The sequence below is a fragment of the Pristis pectinata genome, chromosome 4 (genome assembly GCF_009764475.1).
Source record: "Pristis pectinata isolate sPriPec2 chromosome 4, sPriPec2.1.pri, whole genome shotgun sequence".
In the NCBI taxonomy this organism is placed as follows: Eukaryota; Metazoa; Chordata; class Chondrichthyes; order Rhinopristiformes; family Pristidae; genus Pristis; species Pristis pectinata.
Window position 1 is genome coordinate 52,566,822 of NC_067408.1, and position 23,157 is coordinate 52,589,978.

Sequence of the window (23,157 nt, forward strand, 5' to 3'; positions counted from 1 at the left end):
GTATGAGAGGAGCATTGACCAGAGATGAAGGAAAGTTGTTGGAGAGGTTAAGGGACTGAGCAGCCAAAGTCAGTGCAGATTAGAACCTATTTTAAAATAAAAGCAAAAAATGCTGGAAATATTCAGAACGTCAGGCAACATCTGTAGAGAGAGAATCAGTTAATCATTAGGAGAGGTTGGGCAGGCTAGGATTTTATTCCTTGAAGCATAGGGGACTGAGGGGTGACATTCTAGAGGTGTATAAAATCATGAGGGGCATAGATAAGGTGAACGTGCATAGTCTTTTTCCCAGGGCAAGGGAATCAAAAACAAGTGGGCATAGGTTTAAGGTGAGAGGGGAAGGATGTAAAAGGGAACTGAGGGGAAATTTCTTCACACAGAGGGTGGTGGGTGTATGGAACGAGGTGCCAGAGGAGGTGGTTGAAGGAGGTACAATAACAACAGTTAAAAGACACTTGGACAGGTACATGGATCGGAAAGGTTGAGAGATATGGGCCAAACACAGGCAAATGGGACTAGCTTAGAAGAGCATCTTGGTTGGCATAGAGCAGTTGGGCCGAAGGGCCTGTTTCCATGCTATATTACTCCATGACTCTGTGAATCAGAACTAGGAAAAGTTAGAAAGGAAACACGTTTTAAGTCGTAGAGAATGGAGAGGATGGAGAGAACAGAGGGAACGTCTGTGATGGGGTGGAGACCAGGAAAGACTGACTGATACAGGTGGGGGGTGGTGCTGGCTGAGAGAGGGTGGGGAAGGCTTGTTAACCCCAATTGATTGAAGCAATTGTAAATGGAAGGAGATGAATCAGAATCACGGAGAGGGCTGGAACAGGAAGATACAAAACATTACAGTTGCTGAAAATCAAAGAAAATAAATGCTGGAAATACCCCGCAGACTGGGAAGCAGTGGAATAATAAATAAAAGATGATGACTGTTCATTCAGCTATTGATGAATTCAGTGTTGAGTAAAAAGGACTGTAATGTGCCTAGTTGGAAAATGAGATGCTTCACCACAAGCTAACATTGGGCTTTACAGGAACAGGGTAAGAGGCCAAAGACCGGTCAGAGAGGAACTGAGAAGGAGAGTCAAAATGATAGGCAACTGGCAGCTCAGGGTCACCCTTATAGATTGAATGGAGGAGTTCTGCAAGAGGGATCACCCAATCTGCACTTGATTTCCCCAGTGTAGAGGAGCACTGACTGTAGTGCACGAGATTGGGAGAAGTACCGGTGAATTTCTGCTTCACTTTAAAGGACTGGTGGGAATCCTCTGAGGTTGCTTTTGCAGCTTTTTTTTTAGGAATTCTGCAACTAAGCATTGAAATAAAGTGCTTGCAAATAGAAAAGACTGCTTGCATTGTTTTACTGTGGGTATATTATTAAAACACAGAACAAATTCAAGGAAATAGGATTATAAACTTGTGGGAAGGTTTTCTGATATTTACATCTGGGCATGTTCCGTTAACGTCTTGCTTTGAATCTGGAAGGGCAAGACTGAAGATTTGCACTGGCCATTACCAGAGTCCCTGCTGTATTGTATTGCTTAAATCCACCCCATCCAATAGACCAAGAGGGGGCAAGTCTGCTTAATTCTAAAGGTGGGGGGAGTGAGAGAGAGAGAGACAGAGAGAGAGAGAGTGAGGAGCGTGGCTGTGAGAGAGAGCGAGGGAGAGAGAGAGAAGAGAGAGGAGAGTGCAGCTGTGAGAGAGAGGGTGAGAGAGAGCTACAGAGAGAGGGGGGAGGGGGAGGTGGGAAAGAGGGAGTGGGAGGGAGAGAGAGTTTATGGGGGAGTGAGAGTGTGTGGGGGGAGAGAGAGGGAATGAGCAGAGAGAGAGGGTGGGAGAAAGTGAGCGGGGAGTGGGGGAGACAGAGAGTGAGGGGAGAGTGGGAGAGAGAGAGAAAGAGGTAGAGAGAGGGAAACAGAGAGTGAGGGGAAAGAGAAAGAGAGGGGGGAGAGAGAAAAGTGGGGGAGGAGTGGGGTAAAGTCCTGTTGTTAGTGAGATTCCTTTTGCATACCTATTCCCATAATCTATTCTGGAAGTGACTTTCTGCTTCAGTTCCTTCAGTTCATCCTTTGGCAGTGTCCCCGAGAGCAGCTGTGATCGCCATTCCATCAAGTCGAACATCATAGTGCGGACTTGCTTGAACCTGTTCTTCTTACCAGCCTGAATTAGGGGAAAAGTATTGATTAATCAGTGTCATCTGAGAGTGAAACCTGGTGATGTATCATCCTGCCCCAACAACGTATCTGTGATCAAACCTCAATAAAGCTCTGCCAATGACATATCTCCATTGTTCATCCCAGCCTTTCTGTGGTCTGTATGAATGGGAGTGCTGAATAGGGCTCGCGTCCAAGTGAAGGGTCTTGACCTGAAACGTCGACTGTCCATTTCCCTCCACAGATATTGCCTGACCTGTTGAGTTCAACGAGCATTTTGTGTGTTGCTTCAGATTCCAGCATCTGGAGTCTCTTGTGTCTCACTAGTATTCTGTTACTGGATTGGTGGTAATTGTAATGAAATAATATCGTGGTTATGTCAGAGGACTGGCAATCCGGAGTCTTAGACGAGACTCTATATTTGATGGGTCTGTTTCCAGTTCCAAAAGAAAAATCTTCTGCTGCTGAAAATCACCTCAACATAGAGTGAAACAATTTTGAGTGTATTCCAGGGTCCCTTAGCATCTGTTGCTAACACCAAGTCCTCATTCCTCAATGAAATTTTCATATTCCCCATTGCATCTTTCTGGTGGGAAAGTCTCACAAATGATCATCTGTGAAATTTTATATCATGTTGGTCCAAAAAATGTCAGCTGTTACCCTCAACCAGCTCTTACTAATGGTAAAGACTCAGAAACAACCTAATTTAAAGGACCAATCACACTCAACCAGTTCTACATACTTGCAATTTACTCCATTCTTGGTGGGAAAAAAAGGGGTGAGAGCAGGTAGCCGTGGCAGAAGGTTGCCATGGATATCTCCATGAGGTGGCGCTTTGTCTGTAATGTTGAAAACCAATTATAAACTTGCAAGATTTTCACACCTGAGGGTACAGGTGGAAACACCTCCTGTGAGGCTCTTCTTATGGTGCATAGGGCAGCTCTTTTCTGCCCCACACCAAAAAAAAATCCTCCACCCCAAACACCCCTGGCACCCCTTGGTGATGGGCATTGAAATTCCCATCCAGACTCTATTCTATATCCTGGCTACTTGTTCTATGTATAGCAAGCATGGAGGAGCACTCATTCATCAGCTGGGGAGAACAGCAAATGGTGACGTTTAGCCAGGAAGTCAGTGTTCTTTTAAGATTTTGTTAACAGATCATTAATGACAAAGGAAATATATCTTCCCTACTTCCTTCAACCGTTCAGTTCTTGAACCAACTGGCAGAACCCTAATCACTACAGTTTAGCAACACTATGATCACCTTGACCACTTTGTACTAAAATGGACTTTGTTTTTTGTTCTAATTGTGTTCTTTCTTGTTAAAGTTGTGTATAATTTATGTTTAATTTATATTTTTCTTGTGAATGCTGCTTATATGATGCTATGTGCCTGTGATGCTGCTGCAAGCAAGATTTTTATTGTACCTGTGCACACATATACTTGTACAAATGAGAATAAACTCAACTTTGACTTGACTTTTCTCATATAGGGAACTTGGTACTGTTTGGGGTGTGGCTTATATGTACAACCACCATGTTGGAATTGAGTTGAAGTGGACAGTCTCATTTTCCATTAATCTCCTTCAGACAGCTTAATCTTTGTGCAATTTATATTTTATTAACTTATCAGGTATTTATCTCAATAATGAGAATGTCCAGGTCTCTCTCACTAAACCTAGAGGCTCCCCTGCTCTCCGCTGCATCCTCTGTATCCTTCAGGTCAGCCCTTGGTTTTGTTCCTTTAAGGGTTGATTAGAGGATTGGAACAAACTCTTGGAATATGTGTTGAATTGAGTCTGGTTCTGTTACAAGCACTGCAGGTCCACTTTAGCACACATTTTTAACCACTGATGCTGACATCTTTTTCGCCGAATGGCTTTACATCTCTCATATACCACAACAAAAAGGGTCAAAATCCAATTCCTAGGCATTAATATTTTAAATTGTGTGTAAAATATAATTTGTTGTCTGGTGCTGTGTCAGTGGAGTAGGTTGTAATGAGAATACTGTGTGGATTTCAAAAGGTGTCACTACTGATCTCATTCTTTGCAAATTTAGAACTTTAAATCAGATAAGTTATTAAAAAAATATAGATTGCTCTAAAATGAAGCTGCCTTGGAGGAAATTAATGGAAAATGAGGCTGTCAACTCAATTCAGTTTCCAGCATCACACACAAAATGCTGGAGGAACTCAGCAGATCAGGCAGCATCTATGGAGGGAAATAAAGAGTTTCGGATCCAGACCCTTCATCAGGACACTCAACCTAAAATGTCAACTGTTTATTTCCCTCCATAGATGCTGCCTGACCTGCTGAGTTCCTCCAGAATTTTGTGTGTGTTGCTCCAGATTCCAGCGTCTGCAGAATCCATTGTGTCTCAATTTCCAGCATGGTGGTTCTACAATATAAACCTCACCCCAAACAGCACCAAGTTCCCTATTTGGAAAAAAATATGAGAAAGATATATTTGCCTTTGCTGGTTAACAAAATCTTAAAAGAACACTGACTGCAGAGCCTTCAACTTTCATGGCATCAACATTGCCTGTTCTGCCCCAGCTAATGAATCAGTGCTCCTCCATGCTTATAATACATGAAACAAGTAGCAAGCAAGAATAGGGGTCTGGATGGGGATTTCAATGCCCATCACCTCAAGAAGGTGGCATCTATCATCAATGATCCCCACCATCCAGGTCATGCCCTCTTCTCATTGCTACTATAAGGCAGGAGGTACAGAAGCCTTAAGTCCTACATCACCAGGTTCAGGAACAGCTAATTTCCGACAACCATCTTCCATGACACCATTGGTAGAAGTGACCACCACATGGTCATTTTGGAGACAGTCTTCACACTGAGGAGAGCACCTGTCATGTGTGGTACTGCAGTCATGAGAATTGGGATGGACTCAGAACTGATCTCGCAGCTCAAAAATGAGCATCTTTGAGGCACTGTGGATGATCAGCCGCAGAAATATTGCACTCTCACAATCTGTAATCTCATGGCCTAGCTTTTCCCTCACTTTACAGAAAGCAGCACATCCAAAATCTGGCAAGTTACCAGCTAATGAATCCACTCTCAATCATCAACAAAGTGATAAAATAAGTCATTGAAAGTGCAATGAAGTGGAACTTGCTCACCAATAACCTAATTACTGAATCCCAGTTTAAATTCAAGAGTTTATCACAGCCTTGGTCCAAACTTGGACCAAAGACCTGAATTCTAGACATGAGGCAAGAATGATTGTCCTTGACGTAAAGTGTGGTATAAAGAGGCCCTGGTTAAACTGAAATCAATGAGCACCAAAAGGGAACACTCCAATGTTGGAGTCATACCTTGCATAAAGGCAAACGGTTGTGGTTCTTGGAGGTCAATTTTCGCAGCCACAGGAGCCCACCACAAGTGTCCCATGGTGCATGTGTTCCAAGCTCAATCTTCAACAGCTTCATCAAGAATCTTCCTTCCATCATAAGGTTAGAAATGGGGATGTTTGCTGATGGTTGCACAATGTTCAATTCCATTTGCAATTCATCAACTAGTGAAGCAGTCCACGCCTACACCCAGCAAGACCTTGTCACCATTCAGGCCATGGGCTCTTAAATGGCAAGAAATAATCATCATTCATGCCATACAAAAGTCAATCAGTATTTCCAACAAAAGGGAGTCTGACCACTCCCACTTGACATTGATGAATCCCCAACATCAACATCCTGGGAAATCAGCATTGAACAGAAACTCGGCTGGATCAACTCCATAAATACTGTCACTCTGGTGAGTGACTTACCTTGTGGTACCACACAATTCTTTGCAACATCTACAAGGCACAAGTCCAAACTTTGATGGCATGCTGTCCACTTGCCTGGGGGAGTATCACCCCAACAACACTGAAGAATGTCATAAGTAGCCCAGGTAATTGGCACCCAATCTACAATCCTAAATATTCAATCCCTCTGCCACTAGCGAATAATGGTTGCAGAATATCCCCGCTCCAAAGTACTCTGCACTTATTTGTCACCTCCAAACTCATGTCCTCTGCAACAAAAAATGTCAAGGGTAGCAGGTACAAGGGAGCACCACCACCTGCAAGTTCCCATCCAAGGAACACACCATTTTGACTTGGAAATATATCGCAGTTCCTGCATCTTCATTGGACTACATCCTGAAAGTCTCTCCAGAAGGACAGCAGTGCTTCAAGAAGATGGCTCACCACCACCTTCAAGAGCATTTAGGGATGGGCACTAAATAGTGGGCTTGTCAGTGACACTTACATCCCAAAAAAATGAATTGCAGAAAAATTGGCTTCTACAGACTAATAACTAATCACAATGGATGCCACTGCAAAGCAAGTCTGCAAACTCTTAATTGATATAAATGTCCTGGGATTTGGCAAACCAGCTGTGGAAAAGGCTGTAATCACTGGCTTCACAACTGAACGTTTACTCACGATGCACAGTACATTCTGAAACACACCTGCCAATGTCTGAGGGGCAAGTATTCACCACTTCACTTATGCCTAGGTTATAACCATCCAGGGCAATGGGTCACATTTGTGTTCCTTAATGTTTTCTGTGTGTAGTTTTCTGAGGTTAAGATAATATCAGCATTGTGGTAAAACAAACTCATAATTATTTAATTCTCAACAGAGACTAAAGATGAAAATCAATATTTAACTCGATCCTCCTCATAATTTTATCTTAATTTACAAAGTTGAAGTTGATCTGTCTTTTGTGCCCAGCATGTACCTCATGATTATCAATAATCTATATCCAGCATGGATGGTCTCTCTGATACTCCATCCAGTACATTTAAGATTCAGTAAATACTTGGAATAGATTCTGGGTCAATTTTAACTAATCTTCTTTCTCAGAAACATGGAGTTTATGGCCACCAGCTTATTTTTTCACCAGCCGAAGAGCCAGTCAGATGCAGGCAGTGCATTCATGCAAATTAAATCCACCTGTCAGTGGTGCTCTTACTGAACTTTAAGCATAATGTATTTCCAACTGCCCCCTACTAACCCATATGGTCTCACCCTGTCAGGGATATTCTGTCTGTTCAACTCATCCATTCCCTGCCTTCTCTGCTACGGAAAACTAAGTTGTTTTTCTCTCTTTCTGGGTTCTGATGCAGGGTCCTGGGCCTGAATTATTAACCACTATCTTTTCCCCAGATGTTGTCCAACCTAATGTGTATTTCCAACATTTCCTGTTTTTATTTATGACTGAATTTGAACCTGGGTTTGAGCTGCGGAGCTTCTGTTCCATTCTTGCCAGATTAAGGCCGGTCAACAAGGGTGAACAACTCCCTCTCTCCCTTGTAAATGAAGGAATTCCTTCACTGAGCCAGAAGAAAAGGAGAGGTGTCCAAGGGATCAGTAATGGGTCCTCAACTGGATTTACAATCTAGATTAATGACCCACATGAAAATAAAGAGTGCTTTGTGTTCAGATTTGCTAATGAGACAAATTAAGTGGGAAAGCAGCTGTGAGGAGCAGACAAAGTGTTTGCAAAGGAACACAGCTGGGTTAAGTGAATGAGAGAGTGGCAGATGGGGTATAATGTGGGGAAATGCAATATTATCCACTTTGGTGGGAAGACTTTAAAAAATATATTTTTCAACTTGTGAGAAACTAGCACATTTCCGGGCATGTCTTCCTCCTCTGTTTTTGTACAGAGTGATAAAGGTGTGCTGTTTACAAAGTGCAAAATATAGGCACCACAAACAATTCAGAAGGCAAGTGGTATGTTGGTCTTTATTGCAAGAGGATTGGATTGCAACAGTAAGAAAGTCGTCTTGCACCTGTACAATCCTTTGGTTTGATCACACTTAGAATACAGTTCACTATTTTAGTCTCCATACCTGAAGAAATGTATCCTTCCAAACACAGATTGGGGACGGCATTGTGGAACAGCTGTGTTCAGTTCTCAGGGGTGACTCAGAGCTTCCCATTGCTGACCACTTTAATTCCCCATCCCAATCCCACTCTGACCTGTAGGTCTGTGGCTTCCTACATTGTCACAATGAGACCAATGCAAGCTTGGGGAACATCACCTCATCTTCCACTTGGTCAATGTTGCAGCTTTCTAGATTCAATGTTGAATTCTACAACTACAGGTAATTTGATTTCTCTATCCAGATCAACTACCTGTTGGTGATCTTAGCTCAGTTTATTTGTTTTTGACTCCCTTCTTCTCTCCATGAGCATTTAGAGAATCATGGACTGATTAGGGACAGCCAGCATGGCTTTGTGAAGGAAAGATCATGTCTCACAAGCCTGATAGGGTTCTTTGAGGAGGTGACCAGGAAGATTGATGAGGGTAGTGCAGAAGATGTGGTCTACATGGATTTTAGTAATGCATTTTTGACAAGGTTCCACATGGCAAGCTTCTTCAGAAGGTCAGAGGGCATGGGATCCAGGGAAGCTTGGATGTGTGGATTCAGAATTGGCTTGCCTGTAGAAAGCAGAGGGTTGTGGTGGAGGGAGTGCATTCAGATTGGAGGGCTGTGACTAGCGGTGACCCACAAGGATTGGTTCTGGGACCTCTACTTTTCGTGATTTTTATTAATGACTTGGATGAGGGGGTAGAAAGGTGGGTTGGCAAGTTTGCAGATGACACAAAGGTCAGTAGTGTTGTGGATAGTGTGGAGGACTGTCGAAGATTGCAGAGGGACATTGATAGGATGCAGAGCTGGGCTGAGAAGTGGCAGATGGAGTTCAATCTGGAGAAGTGTGAGGTGGTACACTTTGGAAGGACAAACTCCAAGGTGGAGTACAAAGTTAATGGTAGGATTCTGGGTAGTGTGGAGAACCAGAGGGATCTGGGTGTTCATATCCACAGATCCCTGAAAGTTGCCTCACAGGTGGATAGGGTAGTTAATAAAGCTCATGGGATGTTAGTATTCATAAGACGTGGGATCGAGTTTAAGAGCCGCAAGGTAATGATGCAGCTCTACAAAACTCTGGTTAGACCACACAGAGCTCTGTGTCCAGTTCTGGTCATCTCATTATAGGAAGGATGTGGAGGCATTGGAAAGGGTGCAGAGGAGATTTACCAGGACGCTGCCTGGTTTAGAGAGTATGGATTATGAAGAGAGACTAAGGGAGCTAGGGCTTTACTCTTTGGAGAGAAGGAGGATGAGAGGAGACATGATAGAGGTGTACAAAATATTAAGAGGAATAGATACAGCCAGTGCCTCTTTCCCAGGGCACCAATGCTCAATACAAGAGGACATGGCTTTAAAGTAATGAGTGTGAAGTTTAAAGGAGATATCAGAGGGAGGTTTTTCACCCAGAGAGTGGTTGGTGCATGGAATGCACTGCCTGGGGTAGTGGTGGAGGCTGATACGTTGGTCAAGTTGAAGGGATTGTTAGATAAGCATATGGAGGAATTTAAAATAGGAGGATATATGGGAGGAAGGGGTTAGATAGTCTTAGGCGTGGTTTAAAGGTCGGCACAACATGGTGGGCCTAAGGGCCTGTATTGTGCTGTATTGTTCTATGGTTCTTTTGTTTTTGTCTGGGACTGGCAGACATACCCAGCCTGAACTGACAGCCATGGCTTCCTGCTCTGCATTTCACAACTCTGTAAGGAGTTTGTATGTTTTCCCCATGTTAGCATGGGTTTCCTCCGGGTGCTCCGGTTTCCTCCCACATTCCAAAGTTGTACGGGTTAGGAAGTTGTGGGCATGCTATGTTGGCGTCGGAAGAGTGGTGACACTTGCGGGCTGGCCCCAGCACATTTTCAGTAATGCAAAAAGATGCATTTCACTGTGTGTTTTGATGTACATATGACTAATAAATAAATATCTTCTATATATCATACATTCTTCTATCTATGTTCTCCCCCTATAACTGCTCCCATTTTCTCATTCATCAAATAACCTTGTTTGCAGTTTATCCCCATGGTGACCCAGGTTTACCTTGTCAGAGACATCCCCTCCCCAACCCTCCCTGCAGTTTAACAAGCTCCCTTTGTCTCCTTCTCAGTTGTGAGAAAGGGTCTTCGACCTGAACCATTAACTCTGATTCTCTTCCCACAGGTGCATCCTGACCTGCTGAGTATTTCCAGCATTTTCTTTTCTTTATTTTAGATTTCCTGCATCTGTAGTTTTTGTTTACATCATAGCATGATACAGCATGGAAACAGGCCCTTCCGCCCACTGACTTCATGCTGACCTTCAACTATCTGCTGCTCCCATTGGCCAACCAGTTGCTGGTGTTTGTATGACTGACCATTTTCATTCAGGCAACTGATTGGCAGAACCCAGATAAGATCTTGTGGCCTTCAAGTATACTTATTTTTTCCTGTGCAAAAATCCCACTGGACCTTTAAATCATCGATTTATTTTCTAATTCTGCAAGAATGAATCTATCTGAAGTGTGAATATTACTGGGCCCAAACCAAAGCAAGAATGGACCCACATTGGATTTAGATGAGCAGCCTTAATGAGCAGAACCACCTTGTTAGTTCCAACAAGCAATTTCCCCCTCAGTTCCATACTCATGGTAATTCGGGGAAACTATTAATGTTCTGAGAGTTGAGCTGCAGATACAGAGCACTCAGGTCAAGAGCTATAATAAATAAAAATAAAAATGCTGGAGAACTCAACATCTGTGGAGAGAGAAGCAGAGTTTACAATTCCGGTCAAAGACTTCTTGTGGAAAGAGAAACATTAAACATTCTTTCAACCTGAAATGTTAACTTTCTTTCTCTTTCCACAGATGCTGCCTGAGCTGCTGAGTATTTCCCAGCACCTTCTTTTTTTTATTTCCGATTTCTGGCATCTGCAGGTTTGTATTTTCAGGCTAAGAGCTCATGTTCCACAGTCTGTGGTGCAATATCGGACCCTAAAGTTCCCACTTCATATAATGGTGTTTGACCACACAATCTTATAATGCCAGAAAGAAGATTTGATTTTGACAGCACCACCTGTAAGGGAAGTGTAGCTACTAATTAAAGAACCTATTATCTACCCCACAGTTTGACTGCGATGTGCAGATATCTTCCCTGCAGGACAACCCTTGATTTAACAGCTCTTTAGCACGGCTCCGGGAGGGAACAGGCGAGAGAAGGGTTACTGCATTTCAATTTCCCTAGAAAAACAGATGTGACAAGCAAGCAAGGCTGATACATTAGTGATGATTAGAAAGGAATAACCTTCACAGATGAGAGAACACTGGATGCCAAACCCAGAAGAATAAAGTACAAAAAGAAAATCATTCAGCAGATTGTATGTGGGTTGATTGGAATGAAGTTTAATCTGTCTTTATACTGCCAGCAACAGTTTTCATCCCTCCTCTCCTGAAGTAGCTGATTCATGACATTACTTAACAGTAATCCATGGTTCTCAAGTGGAACCTGCATGGAATCTGCAGCACACATATTTCATTCATCCCAACTGGACTCTGTCCACATGTGCCTCTTCCTAACCCCATGATAGCCTATCTTATGATTTCTTCTCCCTCCATCTCTCCTTTTGACATAGCACAAGGCTATTTCAGCCCATCGAGTCTATACAAGCTCGCAGAGCAATCTCATTCCCTCATTAATTTCTGCTGAAAGCTATTCTCCCCACATTCCCATCAACTGCATCTAAATTCTATCATCCACCTTCACCAGGAACAATTTACAGTGGCCAGTTAACCAACCGTTTTGCACATCTTTGGGGTGTGGAAAGAATACAGTCACAGGGAGAATGTGCAAACTCCACACAGACATCACAGATCAGAATTGACCTCGGGTCACAGGAGCTCTGAGACAGCAGCTCTACTAGTTGCATCACTGTGAGGCTTTCTTGCTTACTGACCTCGATTCCTCTTTCTGTATCAGTGCTATCTACCTTAATACATGCAGAAGTAAATTCCATATTCTAACCACTCAGTGGGCAACTTGTGTAGGATTTCTGAACCCAGATGAGAACCATCAGTTGGCGAGGTTAGCAGCTGAACCAGGGCTGATTCAGCTGTTCGTTTGGTCCTGGCAACCAAAACAATAGTGCAGCTGTTGCAGGAGCAGGCTCTCAGCATGGCTCAGTCAGAGTGGAAGACTGACAAGATCACACATAATTTCAATGTGTGCTACAATAGGTAAAGTATCCTTCTAAAGTATCCATTAAAAAGGTCATGATGTTCATTGAACATTGTTGTTTTTTCGGCTAAGTGTTGAATCTATGAATAATCTTGATTGAACCACCCTCTATCATCAATGACTGATATTTTACTGCTTCAATCCTCCCCCTCTCCAGGCTTTGGTATTGTATTGAGAGATACATTGCATAGAGATTTGTACTAACAATGGTTGTATTAACCCACTGCAAGGTTTAAAAGAATATCGTCATCACTTTTTTTTTCTACACTGTCAGAAATTTGGGAATAACCTGTCTAGCGTCTGGTGGAAGAAAATCTAACTGAGATACTCCTGGGAAATACTTCAGTGTAAGTAGGATTCCTCTGAAGGTTCTTCCTTTTTTGATGAGAGAAGCAAGATCTTCAGGACTTTATAATTAGGCAATAGTAAGAGTTTTTAATCCCAGCATCAAGATCTCTCAGACTGGCTGTAACATCTGCCAGAAATTTAACAACCTTTATTTCTGAAATTGATAGGTATATTAACTTTGGAGATGGTGAACTATAGATACTGATGATGGATCTTTGGCCTGAAGTTCTAACACTGTTTCTTTCTCCACAGATGCTGCCTGACCTGCTGAGTGTTTCCACTATGCTTTTGTTTTTTTTAAAATCAGAATAATGCTGGACTGAAAGGTTTAATTGGCCAGATCAGTTCCACGAACTTGAGTGTTGAAAATTAAGGTGGTCATCTAATTAAGTACTTACGATTAAAGGAACTGATGGGGAAACCAGTGAGTGAGTTTTGGACAAAAATGTATGAAGCTGGACAACTTGAGAATGAAATAAAAACAGAAAATTCTGGTATACTGAATCGGTCAGGCAGCATCCTTGGAGTGAGAAACAGTGTCAACATGTCAGGACAGACTTCCAGCATTTACGGTGTTTTCCATTGGGGTTCAAGTAGGATGTCAGGAATCATAAAAGTGTGGTGCAAATATCTGGAATATTGGAAAACAGTTGAAAATCAGGATCAATTGAAAATTTTAAAAGCTGAACTTGGTAGATTTTGTTCGGCAAAGATTTTAATGGTTATGAAACTAAGGCTGACAGATAAAATTGAGACAGATCAGCTCAGATCTAGTTGAATGACAGAATAGACTCAAGGGACTAAGACCTGCTGCTATGTTCCTGGGAGGTTGAAATCTGAATATTTTTAATTCCCACTCTAACCATCCTTCTGTCCCTGTATGAGCTTCATTATGAAAATACGAAAACTCAACCTTTGGTCAGGAGGTGTTAATATATCTGCCCTGCCTCCTTCCAAACTTGTCCCAGCAGATTGGTCTTCATTCAACTCCAGTCTTGGTAGTGAAAAGTCACTGCAGAATTCTCACCATGCTGTTTGAGCTGATAATTAGGTTTTGTATTGGTAGTTGATCACACTCTTTCTTAGAAGGCCTAGGATATGAATTTAAGTCTAAATCTAATTGAATAAACCTGGAATTGAAACGTTAGTATTAGTAATGGTGACCTTGAAACTAGTAGTTTGTCTGGTTCAATAGTGCCTTTCACAAGGTTGTTTACATCTGGCATATATGTGACTCCAGACCAAATGAAGGGTTGGCTCTTAACTGCCCTCTGAAATAGCCTAGTAAACCATTTGGCTTAAGGGTAAACAAGTAGTAAAACTATGACAACTCCTTACCGTATAGAGTTGTTTCCAGATGTTACCCCACTCCCGCAGAGTGGTGGTGACCTCCTGCACCAATGGCATTTCAGCAGAGGAAACATTCTCCACGTTTCTGGAAAGAAACATGTTACATAGTGAATAAACAGAGACAGGAATCATGCAACTGCAGGCTGCAGAGTTAACCATCTGTTAGTGTCAATTTTCATTTTTCAAACTACTACACAAAATTAACTGAGTTATTCAAGCAGTTTCAGCACAAAGAATTACATAGAATTAAGTGGAATTTACAGCACTGAAATGTAATTTAGCCCAATTGCTCGTTGTCACATTAGCCTTGTCCCACTCTTGTCACCAACGTCTATAAGCCTATCCATTTTCCGTTTCCCCAAGATGCTCATTATACACATAGTTTTCTAGTATTAATTTGCTGCTGTGTTAATTTAATTTGAAAATCCATCCAACATCATTAGCCAATTGGAAGGGCTTTGCTTAGACAAGAGGGGCCCACATCAATGTAGATATGAGATCAAATAATGCAGATGCTGATAACAAAATAAAAAGTTCTGAGCAAGGGTCCATACTCCAAATGTCCTGTCTATTTTAACTGCAGCTGCTGCCAGATCTACTCCCTGCTTTCTAAAGCCTTTGTTTCATTCATAAACCAAATGTCTTTCTGTTAACCAAGGTTGAGCAATGCTGAAGGATAAAGAAGGTTACTTCACTGGAAAGCCAGCAATTATTGACAGCACTGTGTCATCTCAAAGTCTTTTTATTGTTTCCTGTGCTTTATTATTTTCTATTATAACTTTCAACTGTTTTTAATACATCTCACAAATTGCCTAATTTGTTTCAAATTGCCAATCATAGCTAATTGCATTGGATGCTCTTTTTAGAATGATCAGTCACAAGGAAGATTTAGCACTCAGTTCAAGCTCCTACTTTAAACTGCCTGAGGTTTTTATGCATAAACTTTAGCAAATCTCCTCACTTGTTCTTTCAACATCTACAATGCCTTCGGCAAGAACTGGCCTGATGCACATCCAAACTAGTTAACGTCACAAGATCTCCTCCAAACCTATCTTCGGGACCATTTGGTTTCAACTCAATCATTCTCTCTGTGCTGCAAAATAAGACTATCCTACAATTCTTTTGCAGAGAGCCTACATTGTTTCACCTTCATATATATTCTCTTTCCCACACATTGCTCCACATACCATGGCTTCGACTTTTCACCATGGTGATGACTTTTCAGTATGACCATGGCCAGTTACGACAGCATGACCTTAGTTTTTAATTTAGATGATGGCCTGAAACTTGTAGAACCCTGTCTGAGGCATGAGAGTGCATTTGGTAGCTGTTTATGAGCAAGCCACCAGAACTTATAATGGTAAGGGGTAATATTGTGGCTATGTTATTGGACTAGGATGCAGAGAATGCAGACTAGGATGTTCAGGGAATAGGAGTTTAAGTCTGAATCCATGTAATTAAATCTGGAACTGAAAATTTAGTATCAGTAATAGTGTTGTCAGAACTCCAGACCCAGTAGGATGTTGACTTTTAACTGCCCTCTGAAACTGCCCTGTAAATCATTAGGGGCAAGAAGAGGTGGACAATAAATCTTTTGCTTGCGATAACATATCCTGTAGCAAAATAAATAAAAATAAATCCAACTCAGGGACTCAGGAACAATCCTGATTTAAGAATGCTACCAATGAGTTAATGCTGAAATTAAAAGATTCAAGCCTGATACATCAGTTGGCACCTCATCAAACAAGGGCTAAATTAAATGCAAGTTTATTTCCATAATCAGCAGTTGTGTTGTCTATTCTTGAACAATACAACTTGGCGGTTTCAATTCCATTATGAATTGGGTGGACACTGCTAAATATACTTCAAAGTCAAACCCTGTAACAAGTAAACAGTGATGATTTCCCACCCCTCTATCTCACTGCATCCACAACTGGGCCCTGCAGTATAATTGCCCATTGCAACTCTTCGATAAAAGATACTGCTCTATAATCAACTCATCTAATGTAGGACCAGGGCTCCAAGTGAAAGAAAATGCAACCTAAATGCAAATTAATATGATACATCGCAGTATAAATACTTTGTAATTGGACCAGTGTTTACAACACACCAGCTTGCTACCAAGAGCTTAAGTGAAGGTTTCAACAAATTGAACTGGAGTAGCCATACACACAATATAGCTACAAGAGCAGGTCAGAGCCTAGGAATTCTGCAACAGGTAATTCACATCTTACTCCCCAAAGCATGTCCTCCATCTACAAAACTCAAGTCAGGAGTGTGATGGAATACTCTACGCTTGCCTGGATGAGTGCAGCTTCAACAACATTCAAGTAGCTCCACACTGTACAGGACATAGTAGCCTGCTTGATAAGGTATCCCATCCACAACCATTCACTCACTCTACCACCAACACACAGGAGCAGCAGTTTGTACCATCTACAGGATGCACTGCAGCAACTCACTTGACTCCTTATGCAGCATTCTGGGTGTACCCATACCTCAAGGACTGCAATGGTTCAAGAAGGCAGCTCACCACCATCTTATAAGGGCAACTAGGATTGGTCAATTAAATGCTGGCTCCGCCTGTGAAGCCCCCATCCCTTGAATGAATATTGTATATATACATATATAAAAAAGTGTTAAGGGGCGACATTAATAGACTTCAGTTTTAATTCCTACCCTCTTTTCTCCACGATAGCTTCTTTGACATGTACAAATGATGCTGGGAACACACCCTGCAAAGTAAACAGGATCTTCATTAGCAGATGCAATTACTGATTTCCACACTGCTTTCGAGATTTTTTAAATATCTCAACATGAGCAGAATCATTCAAACCTTTGTTAATGTATTATGGAATAAAATCAACAGAAATCAGATTATAGCTGATTAAAATACAATTATGAAGGTAAGTACAAAGTAAAGGGTTATATTCCTCATCACGATGGATTATCAACATTATAATTATTGCATGAACTTGCTTTTTGATCTCTAACAAATGTATTCTTTTGCAACATTTTATTCTTTCCAGATGTAATAACACAGAACAGAATGGTGATAATGGAATGTTAGCTGGGAGCTAAGAACATGTGGCCTTTGATATGGAACAAGTAAGGAGTCAATACAAATGAAACAAGGATGACATTGTTTTCGGGACCCATTGGAGCAGCTGTTCTATGTTAGTTTTCTAAAAATATTAAGATAAGGATGCTGTCATTGTGCTCATGGGGGCTGTCAGAATAATACAGTTGATTTAGTCAACATCTCACCCTATTTTGCAGTTATAGGGCTAGGTTGCAGTGGCATATTTAAAGGTGAATTTACACAGCATTTGGGGGAAAATGCTCAGCACAACTTTAACTGGAAAGGTCAAGACATTGAAATTCCAGGTTCCATAGCTGTTGAACAATGATATTTGCCTTAAGCAGGAGAGCCCATTCTGATAATATTTGGCAAACTAATTTTGTAACGAGAAGTACCAGAAGGGGTGTACATCACATAAAATGTTATGTAAATTAATGCTAAAAAATTAACATCTCTGCTAAAGATTCTGTTCTCTTAATAATTACTATATGTCTTGTGTGATCTTTACCAGGCACTTGTCACCTGCAGAAAGAGCAATCTGTTATTCTAACAAGCTTTGCCTGATGTCTTAGTTGACAGTTAATGAAACATACCCATCTACAGGGAACAAATGAAAACTACAGTGTCCTCTGAATTGAGTCTTGTAATATGATTGCCTAAACTAGATTGAATATTTCACAGCATGGGGAAAAGGAAGAATGAATATATATGATTAGCCACACCAGAAAAATACTAAGATTTCTGAATGAGCTTTGATGTATTCATGCATTGAGTGAGAGGGCCAGAGGACATCATCTCTGGGTGGAGGAAGGAGGGGATAGATAGTGACTGATTTCAACCACATCTTGTTTGCCAAAGGGTTACATGTCTTGACAAATCAGGTTGTAGGATTTACAAGTAGCTCAATGACAAGTGTGGTTGTAATTGAAATACTGGAAATTCATTCTCTCTGCAATGATTTTTTTGACATTTTGGCTTTCAATGTATTACTTAAATACAATCCTTGAACAAGTTATTTTATTAATAATTGAGTCAATCCAAAGCTTAAATTGAGATCAATTGCATTAATGGGAATTTAACCCTTTAAAAATTGAAACCATATATAGATTCAAGAGCCCAGAGCTAAAATTCAAAATAAACGTGATAGTGCCTTACCAGTTGTGACTTGTTTTTCACCAAGCATCCTTTATACCATCCTGTAGGAAAGATTAACATTGGTAAAACTCAGGACACAGAATCAGGCCACTGGCTGTCAGCAGTCTACATTGGTGGTTATGCTCCACAGGACCCTCCTCCCAATGTACTTCACCTAAATCTATTGACATATCCATGTCCTTTTCTGCCTCATGCGTTTACCTAATGTCCCCTAAATGTATCTGTGTATTTATAATACCATGTTACTTTCTATTGTACAATTGGAGGTGTGAGCTGAGTTGTACAGTTTATCCAATGCTTGAGAAAATAAGGAAATACAATGTGGAGAGCTCTGGTAATATGGCAGTTTAGATCAAGATGGAGCTCGTGCTGGTAAACAGGATTAGTACAGATGGGTGCCTGATGGCTAGCATGAATGTGGTGGGCTGAAAGGCTTGTTTCTGTTCTGGATATCTCTCTGACTTATAAGTTTGACTCTAGTGGGTGTTTTGCTCAGAGTTATGGCTTCATTCACAGATTTTCTGACTGACTTATGGTTACTAGTCCCAAGACTAAAAGTCCAACTCATCGCAGAAGCAGCTGGGACACAATATTTTGGTCGAATTTATGCCATCAATGAGCAAAATTCTCAAATTGGTATTTTAATCAGGAGCAAGGAATAGCATAAGATTTTAATCAGAGGTTTCAAAACTGTGACGGTTTACTCCCAAGGTGATCTGCAATACTCTCAGAATTCTGTCTGTGATTGGATCATGAGAACTACCCGACTGAAAAACAGTTCTTTCAACTTCCACCATCTCGGTAGAAGAAAGATAATAGTGCTTGGTTTCTGAATTTCTCTCTTTTTCCTGATTTTCTGACATTATTCCTCCAAAGAATATACAGAAAAGTAAGCTTTATTTGCAATGAAGTTTTGACTATTAGCATTAATGGGGAACCCACAGTGGGATGGTGAAAGAATCTGGAGGAAGGGAATCTCAGGAGACACAGTTTCAGAAAAAGGGGTAGCTCATTTAAGATGGGCATGAGAGACAATTATTTGTTTCAGTTGTTCATGAAACTGTGGAGTTTTCTATTACGGAGATCTTTGGAGAATGTGTTATTGAACCTGTTCAAGGCTAGAATGGGTGGTTCCTTGGTCTGTGGGGTGGATAAGGGTTATGAGGAACAGGCAGAAAAGTAGAGTTGAGGCCAAAATCAGATCAGTCATGATCTTAATAGTGGAGGTAGATCGAGGGACAATGTGGCCTATTCCTGCTCCTATTTCTTTTGTGCTCTCCAACGCAATAAGCAATTCAAATAGAAGGTGGGATATTGTGAAAGATTTGCCAAAGGTTAGAAATTTGAAACATTCTTAAGAGAGGCAAAATTAATCTGTAGTTAGTAACCTTTTGTACTCTCATACAAAAGTTGTAAACATTGCCAACTGATAATGATCATTGAATTATGTAACAGATTGGAAAATACCAGAAAAAAAATACTTGCTTATGAGCATAATGCTGGGAATACTCAACAGATAAATCAACATCTGTGAAGAGAGAAACAATGGTAATGTTCTGGTAAAAGGTCACCAATCTGAAACATTAATGGTTTCCTAGTCTACAAATGCCGACTAGTCCACTAAGTATTTCCATCATTTCCTGTTTTTATTTCAGACTTCCAGAATCCCTGTTATTTCATTTTTGTGATTTTTTCCCCCCAAAATATTTCTGTTTACTTTTCATTTCTGGAAACTCTTGGCAGGAAAACAACTGAGTAAAATAAAAAAAAATTGATATGAATGGCAAGGAAAAGAATTGATCAGGAGCTGATAGGTTTCCATATTATGGCTTCAATTTAGCTGCCTCACCATGAAAATAATTATTTCTCTTTCTATTAAAAATAGCAAACAATGCATTGAATTTCCCATTGTAGTTCCTTATATAACTATCTATCGAGCTACTATTCCTTCTTTGCTGGTGACTTTACCTTCACACTTTTCCAGGATTTGCACTGTATCTCCGATGTACAGGGAGAGATGACGATCCTTCTGGGCCTCAAAATTGGAAATAGCTAGAAATAATAAAAACAGTCAAAATCAGATTATGGTCATGGTAAACAAAATTGGTCACTTCATTTTTTTTGTGCAAGTCCTCTACATTGATTCACTTCTAAATGGTGCAGCTTTACATCAGAAATAAAATTATTAAGAAATTCCATATACTATTGGCATTGCATGTGGTGGTTTGGTTTATTCACTGATCTATAAGGTTCTGACCGTCATGTAACATGCAATGGATGATCTGCAAATGTAGAGGGGTATACCTTTAATATCACAATGTTTCATTTGTATTCTCAGATCATGCAATTTCTTTCTGGCAGATTGTCTCTTGATCTGAATTGTTAACTCTGTTTCCCTTTCCACAGATGCTGCCTGACCTGCTGAGTGTTTCCAGCATTTTCTGTTTTTATTTCACTTTTTCTTCGCCCTCAGTAATTTTGCAGACTTGTCAAATCCAGGCTAAAGCCGAGACATTCAGGTAGGAAAGACTCTTAAGATTTTAAGATCACAATATGTCTGTAGACCTGAGTGGAATGTAATGTTTATGCTGTAGACTGATCTCCACACAGCACTCTGCAAGGCAGCACACTCTGCAGCCTAAACTGAACTATAGTCTGTGCTGAAGTCGCTGTTTTAATCTATGCCCAAGTGTGCATGAGCCTGCAGTCTGTCATGCTGAACTCCCATCTGTGCAGTGGTGTGTTTTTTAGTCTGTTCTCCCACCTGTCTTCTAGTCTGCCCTCTTCTCTGTAATAGTACTTAGCTCTCAATGACAAGAGGGAACCTGAATCACTACCCCAGTATAGCAACACTGTAACCACTTTGATCACTTTGCACTACAATGGATTTTTATTTTTTTGTTCTAATTATGTTTTCTTGTAAACATTATGTATAATTTTTGCTTAATTTATGAGTTTCTTGTGAATGCTGCTTATCTGCCTGTGCATACATGTTCTTGTACATCTGACAATAAACTTGACTTTGAAAGAAATTTTGACCACTGTATTTTCAACTTGCAAAGTTGCTTGAGATAAAAAAAACTGAGATTGCATTGATCTGAGAATACAAGTGAAACCTTGTAGCATTAAAGGGAAGTCAGTTTACTTTTGTAGAATTATCAATTCTGAATTACATTATGGTGGGAAACTTATAAAATAATGAATGATCCAATTAACTCATAGCAATGCCTGACACCAAGGCAGAAATTAAACATAATGTTTAAAAAAATTAACAAAGGTAGCACAACAATGTTCTCATCAAAAATAGAAATAGAAATAGGTTGCCTTAAATTGCCAGGTAATGGCTGATGACATGTCTTAAAGCAATGGTAGATCCTATGTCAGTGATGGACAAGTTATTGCTTTAGACATTCTTTATTCAGTCCTGTTTCTCAAAGAGTCCAAAATGGCAAGGTGTGAAGTTACTACAACCTTTTACAAGTGACCAAAGTGAGCAGATGGCAGTTTCTTTCTCCAGTTGTCCAGCCACCTGCTGTCATTTCCCAGACACCATGGGAGTCAGAGGCAGGTCCCAGCTGCTCAGTACCATGCCTGGCACCTCTACTGATGGAGGAGCTGCCACTCCTTGAGTCATTTCCCCTTTTGCCAAAACCAGTACCGTTCTAAACAGCCACAGGGAATTGGAGTCCTCAAAGTGTGGATTTGTCAAAGACGTGTGATTTAGTGGTTTAATTAGCTTTCTGATCCTTGTTACAGAACAAGGAAAGCTGGGCCACAGACCACAAGTGTGGCCCATTAGTATTTATACGGATTAAAGCACACTGAAAGTATGACAGATTGTACAACATATTCTGCCAACAAATGAAACATTAATGAGACACTGTGATGAAAAGAGACTCAGGAAAGTAGGGCTGCTGGTAAAGGAAGAGGTGGAATGGGGGAGACTGACTGGTGAACATGAGGAGAGAGCAAAGTTCAGTGAGGAAGGGAAGGGAGAAGCGTAGAGTGGTTACATTACAGAAGACCATTTGACCTATCATATCCTCTCTACCAGAACAAATCAATAATTTCATGTAGCCTGCAAATTTTTATCCACCATATACTTATCCAGTTCTCTCTTCAAGGCCACAATGGAATCTACCTCCATCACATCTGCAGGCTGTGCATTCCAGATTCCAACCAATCTGTGTCAAGAGATTTTGTCCTCTCGTCACTTCTAAATCTCTGTCCCTTATATTATACCTGTCACCTCTGGTCTGTGACCCATTAACTAATGAGAATGGCATCCAATATCCACTCTGTTCAGACCCTCATCATTTTATATAGTCAAATCTCCTCTCAGCCTTCTCTTCTCCAAAGAAAACAGTTGAGTCTCTTTAATCTATCTGTGTAACTGTAGTCTCTCATTCAGGAACCACTTTCTAAAATCTTTTCTGGAGCCTCTCTAACGCCTGCACCAGAATTAAACACAATTCTCAGTTCATGCTGGACCAGTGTTTTATAAAGAACTCGTGTGACTGCACTACTTTTCACTTTATACTTCAATTGATAAAGCCTAGAATCATGTCTGTCATTTTCACCACTTTCTTAATCTACCTTGTCATTTCCACTAATTTGTGTTCCTCTGCTCCTTCACATTAAACTCCACCTGCCTATTCCAGTTCACAATACTGGCAAGTTTTGGTTCATCTGTAAATTTAGAAATTGTGGCTTGTACCCTCAAGACTAGGTCAATAATGTAGATGAAATAAAGCAATGGCCCCTGTTCTGATCCCAGGCGAAACTTCCTCCAGTCTGAGAAACAACCATTTAAAACAAATCTCCATTGTCCATTATTTAGCCAACATCATATCCATACTATCAATGTTCCTTTTATATGCTTTAATGTTGCTGATAAGCCTGTAATATGGCACCTTATCAGAAGCCATCTGGAAGTCCATATACAACACATTAACTGCATTTCTCTCTTCAGTTGTG

The 23,157-nt window shown here is 40.8% G+C and overlaps 1 protein-coding gene across 2 annotated transcripts in view; it reads right to left on the bottom strand.

Moving 5' to 3' along the window:
* LOC127569055 (dedicator of cytokinesis protein 2-like) overlaps positions 1-23,157 on the bottom strand; it is a 528,829-nt gene that overhangs the window by 452,562 nt on the left and 53,110 nt on the right. For both annotated transcript variants that reach the window (XM_052013336.1, XM_052013337.1), the window contains exons 2-6: positions 20,149-20,232; positions 18,181-18,221; positions 16,623-16,678; positions 13,932-14,028; positions 2,018-2,166 (exon numbers count right to left, since the gene is read on the bottom strand). In XM_052013336.1, coding sequence (XP_051869296.1) covers positions 2,018-2,166; positions 13,932-14,028; positions 16,623-16,678; positions 18,181-18,221; positions 20,149-20,232 — 427 coding nt within the window. The remainder of the gene's footprint in view (positions 1-2,017; positions 2,167-13,931; positions 14,029-16,622; positions 16,679-18,180; positions 18,222-20,148; positions 20,233-23,157) is intronic.